Source organism: Phodopus roborovskii, unplaced genomic scaffold, assembly GCF_943737965.1.
Source record: "Phodopus roborovskii unplaced genomic scaffold, PHOROB, whole genome shotgun sequence".
NCBI classification, from domain to species: Eukaryota; Metazoa; Chordata; class Mammalia; order Rodentia; family Cricetidae; genus Phodopus; species Phodopus roborovskii.
The window spans coordinates 9593786-9603776 of NW_026126408.1; the positions used below are offsets into that span (position 1 = coordinate 9593786).

General features: G+C 45.1%; 1 protein-coding gene across 1 annotated transcript; it reads right to left on the bottom strand.

Annotated features, from left to right (window-relative positions):
* Positions 1 to 7198: 7198 nt before the first annotated feature.
* LOC127220031 (transcriptional repressor p66 alpha-like) lies at positions 7199 to 9566 on the bottom strand. Its single transcript, XM_051181689.1, is given in 5 exon segments — positions 7199 to 8097; positions 8099 to 8936; positions 8939 to 9112; positions 9115 to 9250; positions 9252 to 9566. Coding segments are annotated over 5 exon segments (1857 nt in total). The 5' UTR covers positions 9525 to 9566; the 3' UTR covers positions 7199 to 7661.
* Positions 9567 to 9991: the final 425 nt, after the last annotated feature.

Sequence of the window (9991 nt, forward strand, 5' to 3'; positions counted from 1 at the left end):
TCAACAAATCAGTCAACTGAACCTCCAGTTACATCCGTTTGTGCCCCAGAGCTAATTTTCACTACTCTTTAATCTCTTCTTCCTCCCTCACTAAGCTTGTTCTAATCCTAAATTTAATACAAAACATTAGAAAGAATATTTAACTCTCCATTTTGTCATGCAAGGTAGATCATGATTTCACAACTGCACCAAAGCCTTATTGAATGATTGACCTACATATATTCAGTTAAGAGAGTTCTTTCCTATTAAGTATGCACTGAGAGTGAACTTTCCTTTCTACCATGGGTCCATGTGATATCTGAAACTGTAGCAGTCATCCAGTTGCTACACTGCTACACAGTCTCCCTTGAATGTGTGTAGTTGTTGTTCTGTTCACTCTACTCATTCATGCCCGGCTTCAGGACCAGGGTAACCCATACTTCTCTGAATGCCCATATGCAGAATATGTTTGTGTATGTTTTCATCTGTGATTATAAAATTCACTTCTGTCTCCATCTCCTTGGGTGATGAGCCATGATGGAAATTTGATGGTTTTAAGACAAATCCAAAAAGGAATCACTGAATCCTTCTAATCAGTTTGTCCCAGAAGAGTTCTGAGAGAAAGGAACTCAGGAAATTGCAGCCTATTGGAAAACAAGGTATTACTATTAACTCAGAGCAACCACCCTTCCCACCCACCACAATGTCAAGCCTCCTGAAAAACTGAGTTTGACAACCAACTGGTACGCTCATCCCTGGGGAGGAACATACTTTCCACACCTGTCTTTTCTCAATTGTGTATAGTTCTTTAAGTAGGGCTGAAGCCTCATGGGCTTTTCCTCAACTAGTTTGGCATGTCCATATGTGTTGTCCTTGTTCAGCTTGTGTTTGAGCAGTCATGTTGATGAGACTTTATGGGTGTATTTCTTGATGTAATGAGGAGATACAATCTCACAGCAAACTCCCTGATCCTCTGATTTGTGTGTTGTTTCTGCCCCTCTTCAAAAACATTTCTGGAACTTTAGGTGAGAACATGTTTTTTAGCTATTTCCCTTGGGACTGGACACACAACTTTACATTTAATTGGTAGTGGTTTTCTGTAATGATCTCTATCCATTGCAAAGAAAAGTTTCCTTGAGGAGGGGAGAATTCTACACTTCTTTGTGGGTATAAGGACAAATCAGAATGAGTATGTGGGAAGGTTTAGGGGGAAGAAAAAGAAAGGATGAAATGTTGTAATTATATTATAACCTCAAAATTGGTTTTTAAATTAATTTGAGAATAAGGTCTTGCTTGAAGCCAATTTAGGACCTCCGATTTCTTCTTTTGCTCTACTGGGAAGTTCAAACTTCCCTCTTGCTGACATCATATGGGCCTCATCAAGAGAGACTAGAGAAAAGAGGGGAGAAAAGATGTAGTTACAAACAGAAGGTATTGTTCTAGTTAGTCAATTCTATCAAATATCACAGAACAAAGAGGGACACGGACAAGCTCCTTCCTAAGGAATATCTCTCCCCATATGTACATACTCAGATAAACAGCAAGTACCAGAAAGACAGTCAGCACCTTAAACTCTTAAGCACTCCTAGTGGTAAATTGTTCTTCCTTGGGACATTCTGATGAAGGGGAAGAAACTAAGATTTTCCCCACCCCCGCAAGCAAAGTAAATGTTTAGCCTTTTATGATTTATGGATTTGCTGGTGGTGCAAAATTATGTTGTTATTAAGAATGTTTATTACCCTCCTGCCACATCCTGGCTTGCAGACGTGTGACTTTCTTTGGCCAGTGAATAATGAGCTTCTAAGGGGATGACAGCAGTTCCAGTTAGAGGGTTATAGGACCCACCACTTGTATAACCAAGCTCTAGCCTCAAAACTATCAAGGTCATCAGCCATGTTCTAGGAAGTGGCTGTTCTATCATCCCGAGTCTTAAAGTGAGAGTGTGGATATAACAGAGTCCTGGCTGGGTGATCCTGCAGTGTGTGTGTGTGTGTGTGTGTGTGTGTGTGTGTGTGTGTGTGTGTGAGTGAGTCTTTGCACACACACACATTTGCTCAGGCACATAGAATAAAAATTACATAATGAAGCGACTGAGATTCTCAAGATGTTTGTTACTGAAGCATAACCTAGCCAATCCTCACAGCCTCAAGGCTTCTTTTCAGAATGTATTCATCATTATACCATTGAAGCCTGAAACAAAAAGAAAGTCTGGTCCAATGGATGTGCTGAATAAACTAATGAATGTTTTAAATCAAAAATGTCATTTTCTTCACTGGGAGGCAACACATAGTGAAGAAAGATTAGACTTTGGAGTTACAGGGACTCACTTTAAATCCCATTTTGCCACTTAGAAGCTGTGACACCTTAGGCAGTTCAACTTTCTAAGTCTTCGTTTCCTCATATAGAAACATTTTGTCTGAAAAGCCTTTCTTTATAGGGTTTTTGAGCATGTTAAATGAGGCGATACATAAAAAGAACCTGGTTTGTTGTCAGGCATCATATACTAAATTGATTATTAATGATATCCATTTCTTACTTTATTCAACAAAATGTCAGACAATACATGGTAGAAGTAGGGGTAAAAAAAAAACAACTATACTATTGCTAATCCAGCAATAGGATCAATAGTACCCATTAACTGATTATTTATATAGGACTGAGGAAGAGAAGAAAAGAAATAAAAGATAATGACCAGATATACTAAGAAAATATATGGGCACTACTCTTTGATTTAGATAACGTGTACAGAATAGATTATATGTGGCTTAGCTCAGCTTCCGCACAAGGGGCATGGAATTATAAATTCAATTATAGTATCTTAGGTTCCTGTAGACTATAGGTCATCCAGGTAGAATTGCTGAGCTGATGAATGGATATACAGGTCTAGAATTCAGGAAAGATACCTGGCTAGGAATATAACTGTATGTTGATCAAAGGAGTGATTAACTCAATGATTGAATGTGAGCCAATTGAGAGAAGCTAACACTAAATGAATTATTTGGAAATCACACCTCACTTTTAATGTGGCCATTCTTGTGTAATAGTGACTGGAATTCCCTATTCAAGAGGAAAATGCTACTTTGTAACTTTGAATGTAGATTAGAGAAAACCATGCTTATTTAACCAAATGCAGTCCCTGGAAATAAACCATTTTAGGAGGTAAAGAATTACCCTCATTAAGCAACATTTTTAGGATGCTAATTATTTAGCACCATGTTTTGGTTTCATATGTTTTAGTCAAAAATGTCTCCATTAGTACTAGTTATTAACCACAGATGGAGATGGTGCTTACAGGAAGATGGAGTGACTTCTCAAAATGATCAATTGAGCAAATTTTATTGTTTTACAATGTCAGCTCTTAGAAAGGCATTTCTCTGGTCCTACTACAGGATGCTGAATTAGAGTCAGGCATGAGTCTCACCTCATGAGGAGGTCACCATTTCAGACAGGCAATGATGCATAACATGATTGATTCTTAAGGACTAAGGGAAAGGGCCAGGTTAGCTGGAGCAGGGGCAATTGTCTCTAACCCAGAGGCTGGTATCTTTTTTTTTTCCCCAGGGTTTGTGGCTTTTAAGCTGCTGCTTTATACTGTTGCTTTAGGGGAACCTAAAGTGATGTGAGGAAGGAATTGAAGGGGCAGCAGCATAGAAATTGGAAAGGGATAGAGACATTTGCAAGAGAGCAAAAACACCTGTTTAATTATGGCTGGGTATTTATAAAGGGGTAAGCAGCAGAACAGAAAACAGATAGACAGGCCTTTTGACTGTTGGGTTCAAGAATGTGATCTTTACTCTGTAATAGATAATAGACTCTGTTGGAAGAACTTGAGCAGAGGAGACATCAAATCTTACAGGGAATTTCAAAGGAATGGTATTTAGAGGCTTTCCTGGGGATAGGGTTTTTCCCCCTCATCTTAAAGTCAGAGAAATAGTATTTACTGAAAAAGGGTTGTTTTAAATGAGATAACCTATATAATGCTGTGGTTGGTAATAGTCTGCCTTCCCATCTTATTCCCTGAATGTGAGCTGATAATATCCACCTGTTCTTCATTAAGACCCCACGGCAGCAACTGCAACAACACTGAGATATTAACAAGGGCAGGTGCTAAAAAGGCAGCTAGGGACCCACAAGCAGGGATTTAGCAGATAAAGTAAAGGCAAGCAATAAAAAAGAGAAAGTTGGGGGAAGAACTGTTCGCCAAGGGCTGTTGAAAAGAAATAAATTGGAAACCTGTTATGCATGTATCTGGGACACTGCTATTAACTTAAGAAGGGAGAGCCCACTACAGAGAGAGCCCCAGCGGTTACAGAGCACCCAGGAAATAGAACCTGCAGGCTAGGAGAGGGGACAGTTGGCTGGCAGAAGGGATCTGTTGCTTATTAGGAAGATTGCTTTCATTGAGTTGAAATTGTGACACAATCTCAGCATCTATGAGTAAACTGACACATGCAAAGTTCCAATAGGAAAAACTGGCAGGGATAGGAGCAAGAACCAGCACCCCCCCCCAAGTGAACAATAAAGACAACTCTATAGAGCAGGGACAACTGAAAATGGGCCTCAAGTACTACACACATGAAGTCTTTACCTGCACAGCAAGTTCCAATAAGCTAACCCCCGAATTGGGTCCTCCTACCAAATTGGTACCCGGCCTGGCTAGTGAAGTATCATAGAGTCATCAGAAATGATAACGATTTGTTCACAGCTTGGGGAAAATTCAGGAGAGACAATGCTTGATACTTGCTTTCCAAGAGGGTCGTCGAGGTCTGGAGAGGGAATTGTGAAGCCCCCAGGCCTCCATAAAACAGGCAAACGGGTAGTGATGCCCACAGATATGTCTCACTTAGCTGCTGTAATCAGACTGTTGCCTGGAAGAGGGAACATAAAAGCTAAAGCCTAAAGAATAAGCAACAGGGAAACAAGAGAGAAATAAAGGTTAATGCAAAATATTGCATCAGCAGTCATAAAGTGATGGTAAAGTTTACTCAGAAACTCTGCACTTTCCTTAGGATTCTTGCATGAGTATACGGCTGTGACCTTGCAGACATCTACGAATGGGCTAGGAGAACACAGATCACTTCCCTTTTTTTTGAAAAATGAGGTCAGGTTGTCTTCTAAGCAGGCACAAATTAGTAATACTTCACTCCTGAGATGCTGAGCAAAGAACTACTGTTCTTTTCTCCTAAAGAGAGGATGTACTGTTCACAGGATGAGAATATTATTGAAAGTGTCAATCAATAATTACTGAATGGAGTAAACAAAGCTTCTAAATATTAAACTTATATACGTCCAGATAGTGGTTTTAGCAACTGTTTATCATTATATATATCTGCTGAATGACTCAATAAAATATTGGAAACATCAAAAATAAAGTGAATAAAGAAATGATTAAAATGCAAGCTACTTTAACAAGTATCTAAGTTTTAGTCCCTCAGACAAAGGGCTTGCTGAAGGCATGCACAGTGAATTTGAGGATATAGGTATGGTTGCATTCTCCTCAGTAGCAAAGCTGGGTTTTTCAGATGCTATTTGAGAGTCCTGCAGTACAGATAATTCCACTCACCCTGACACTGGTTATATACACACAGAGTTCACCTTGTACATTGTCATATATAAGCATGGCTGTAGAACTAAACGAGTTACTGCACTAGTTTGGTTTCCACTGTTGGATAAACATGGTAACTCATACCAATGAGGCCAGAAGTTGGGGTTTCCTTGTCTTATGCTTCCACACACAGTCCACCATTAAAGGAAGTTGGCATAGGAACTCAAGCACAAGTGGAAGCAATACCATAAATGAATGCTGCCACTGTCTTGTTTCCTCTGGCTTGTTCAACTGCTTTTATTTTACAGCTCAGGCCCAGCATCCCAGGAATAGCACCACCAACAGTGGGCCTGGCCTTCCTACATAAATTAGCAATTAAGAAAATATATCATAAATATGCCCAGGGGCCAACCCAATGGAAGCAATTTCTCAATTAATGTTCTCTTGTTGTAGAATATTATTTTAAGATGTGTTGCATTTGTTTATGATGTGAAACATTTGTTTTAATGATACAAATATGTGTTAAATTTTTATGTTTAATTTGTTTAACTCTGTGAAGCTGTGTTACTTTGCCTGTCTAAAACACCTGATGGTCTAATAAAGAGCTGAAAGGTCAATAGTGAGGCAGGAGCAAGGATAGGCGGGGCTGGCAGGCAGAGAGTAAAAATAGGAGAGAAAAATATCAAGGAATGAGAGAAGGCAGAGGAGGACTTCAGGGACTAACAATCCAACCATACCCAGCCATGGAGTGAGAGTGAAAGTAAGATTTACACAAGTAAGAGAAAGATAAAAGCACAGAAGCAAAAGATAAGTTAAGAAAAGCTAACAAGAAAGAAGCAAGCTAAACTGGGCATTTATAAGTAATAATAAACATCTGAATATATGATTTATTTGAGTGCTGGGATGAGGCCCCCAAAAGATCATATAGTTAAAAAGAAACAATTTTCCCTCTTTCTTTTTTTTTTTTTTTTTTTTTTTTTTTTTTTCTTTTTTTACGGGATTAAATGAGCCTTTATTAGGAGGAGGCAGGGGCGTGTCTGCAGAGGGTGTGTCTGCAGAACAAGGGTTTAAATTAAAGTCCCTAACTGTATTATGTCAAGGGAAGCCAGGGCTGGTTGGGACCCAACAGTGACCAATCACTGCAGACGAGTGGCAGGCCAGGCCGCTCTGGGCAGGTTGGACACGGTGCTGTTTCTGCCATTTACCATGAAACCAGTTTTTAAAGAGGGGAATGGGGGGGGGGGAGACAAAACTAAAGTAGACCTGGCCCTTTCAAAGACATCCCTGTGGACTGAGAAGTCATTGAAGTAAACCCTGTCAACCCTAGGCCCCTGTGGGGGTTTCTCTCTGGGCCTACTTGGGTGCCCCTCGGGTACCTTGAGCTTGTTTGTGTCCACCAAAATGAAGAGGAAAAGGAAAGCAATTTTAATAAAAAAATCACAAAAAAATAACCCAGTATCCTCCCTGCCAGCAGCCAGCTCTGGTTCCAGCACAGCAGGCCCAGCACCCCCTGGCACCTGAGTGTCTGACAGAGTCTGGGCTGTAGCAACAGACATGACTGGAGCCATGGTGGCACCTGTCACCCCTGGGCACTGCCACCCCGGGCCTGCCAGTACTGCACCGCGTGTAACACGGACCCTGGCTGGGTCTACACAGTTCACTTCAAATTCCATCATCATTGTGAGGTGATTAAAAAAGAAAAAACAAAAACCCAAACTTCAACCTATAGATGGCCAAGAGGAGGCAGAGACTGGGGAGCTAAAACGGGAAAAGCCAAAAGAAAACAAAACCCTGGCTCAACTTTGGGAGCCCCTGGTGCCAGCCTGGCCCAGGCATGTCACAGTGTCCAGGGTGAGCTCCCACCCATGCTGGCCAGGCAGAGCTGGCCCCAAGGTCCAAGTTTCTGCTGGTGTCGGGCAAACTAAAGGCAAAAAGAAAGGAGAAGGCCCGCAGGGGAGGGTCCCTGGTTCTGATCCCAGGCACCAGGGTGGTACCCTCTTCTGAACACCGCAGGGCTAATTAGCCAAGGCCTGAGCTGTCTCAGGCAACTGGTTAGGAGGGTGGTCTGTGTGTCCTAGACCAGGGGCCTCGGGAGAGCAGAGGGCCTGTCCGCAGCTGGGCCGGGCTCATACTATTTCTACGTGGCTGATTGGGGGATGGAGCGTGGAGGGATCATGTCCAGGAGGTACTCTCGCTGACGGTCCACAGCTGAGGAAGTCTTATGCACTGCCAAGCTTGGGCTGACGAACGTGAGGGTCCCACCTGTGCTCAGGGTTGTCTTTTTCCAGTTGGAGGTGGTGCCCTTGCTGGTGCTCACAGCTCTCTCGGAATGTCTGCCAGTCTTGCTTACCAGGGCCGTAGCTGAGGCAGCATTCTGCAGTTTGGGTGACTGGCTGAATGTGTGCAGAACACCATGAGATGTTGTGGTGGAGCCCCGGGACAGCTGACTGGAAGCCTGTAGCACAGCCCGGTTACTCCAGTCACCGGCCTCTCCTGAGCGGAACGCCAACTTACGTCGGGGCTTTATGACCTGCTTCAGCATGGGATGTGGGGCTGCAGGCTCAGCCTTGGTCCTGCTGCAGCAGTCGCTGCTCCATCTCCTGTTCCTGCTGTAGTGCCTTCACAAAGGCAGCCTTCAGCCGACTGGTGTGTTCCACCTTCAGGGCCTTCTTTTGGTTGGACGTCATGCAGTTCTCACACATAACAGTTCCACCCTTCTCCCGCCATCGGCATGTGAAGTCCGTCTTGCACTGAACACACATGTAAGGCTCCCGGGATAACACAGCAGCAGCTGCGCTGGCAGAGATCCTGCCTGCTTGTGTCTCCAGCAGGTTCTGCACCTCCTCCTCCAGGCCGACTAGGTAGATGAACTCATTGTTGGCAGCACTGGGCAGGAAGTTCATCTCTGGAGCAGGGGGCTTGGGAGGTGGAATCTCAAGCAGGATCTTCTCCAGTTGCTTTCGCAGTGCTAGCTTGGCAGCAGCCTGCCGACTAGCTGGAGACTCAGCAGATGCAACCACAGAGGCCACACTGGTGGGGGAGGAGCTGGCCTGAGCAGAGGCAACTGTTGTCCCCTTCAGCGAGGCTGCAGTGGGCTGAGGGATGTTGACAAGCAGACTGGTATTGGGGACATTGGCGACACGGATGAGTCCCTGCTGAATGAACCTCTGTCCCTGAATTTGCATGCTGGGCACTGAGGCACGGGGGGCTAGGAGGAGAGGTGGTGGCCCCGTGGAGGAATGCTGTCTAATGTTATGAATCTGGGCCCCTCTGACAAGCGGCGGCATGACTACTTGGGAACTGGCCTGTGGTCCCAGCTTAGCAGACACCTGCTGGCCACCTCGGACCAATGGAGGTGGGATGATGCTGCCCGGCATTCGAGCAGAGGAGGTCTGAAGTGATGTCTTGCTAGAATGTTCTGGGTACCCCGCACTAGAGGGGGAGGGGTGGTCACGGTGCTCCCTGAGGAAGCTGCAGGCTTCTGCACAGTGGCTTCCTTTTGTATTTGACTCTGCCGTAGCTTCTTCAACAGGACCAGCTTTGCTTCCTCTAGCCTCAACTCCTCCTTCAACTGCTTGATCATCCCCCTCGTTCTTCTGGGCTACTTTTCAGGAGCGCCTCAGTGCTGGTGTCCTTCAAGGCTGCTGTGGTCAGCCCATTCACCCTTGGGCTTGATGGCTGCTCGCTGTCAGAGAGCACGATCACATCAGGTGAAGGAGGTCTCTTCTTCGGACTTAATGTCACTGTGTGAGGTGCGCATGTCCACAGGCCCGTCCCCTACCAGCCCTTCGCCTGATCCTGAGGCCATGGTCTCTGCTGTCCTCAGCAACCCTTGGGCTGGGCCTGCACCAGGCTCGGGCATCACCCTGGTGTCTCCATCTACAGTTAGCTCCAATGACCCTCTCTCCATTTTCATTTTCTTGCTGTCCACATCATCCTCCGTTGGGTCTGGGTCAAGGGCTCGCTTCTGACTGCGGGTTCGACATGCTTCTTCGCTCATTCTGCCTCACAGTCCTGGACGCTGGTCCTACTATACAGCCACGGCCACAGTTCTGTCAAAAGGCAACTTATGTGGATGGGCTGGCTCAATGTGCAGGCCAACCCGGCTGCTTTCCGACCGGGCCCGGGGGCAGCGCGCTTGTCCACAGAGCCCGGGGGGGGGGGGCGCCGGCCGCGCGTGCTCGATGCACCTGAGGGGCCGCCCGGGCCCGCGGCGCTCGCTCCCCCGCTCCGCCCGCCTGCGCCGCCGGCCAGATAATGCGCCCCTCGGCCGCACACATCAATTTTCCTTCTTTCTAGATGACTCTAGTGTGTCAAATTAACCAAAACCTAATTGTCATATTTACCTGGTAAGTCCTACAGAGATCAAAATTGGCTCATTTTATCGATGAGGGAAAATGATCTTGAGTCAGGGTAGTGGTGGATCTGACCATTGTTAAGCTTCAGTTGCAATAATTGCAGAATTCT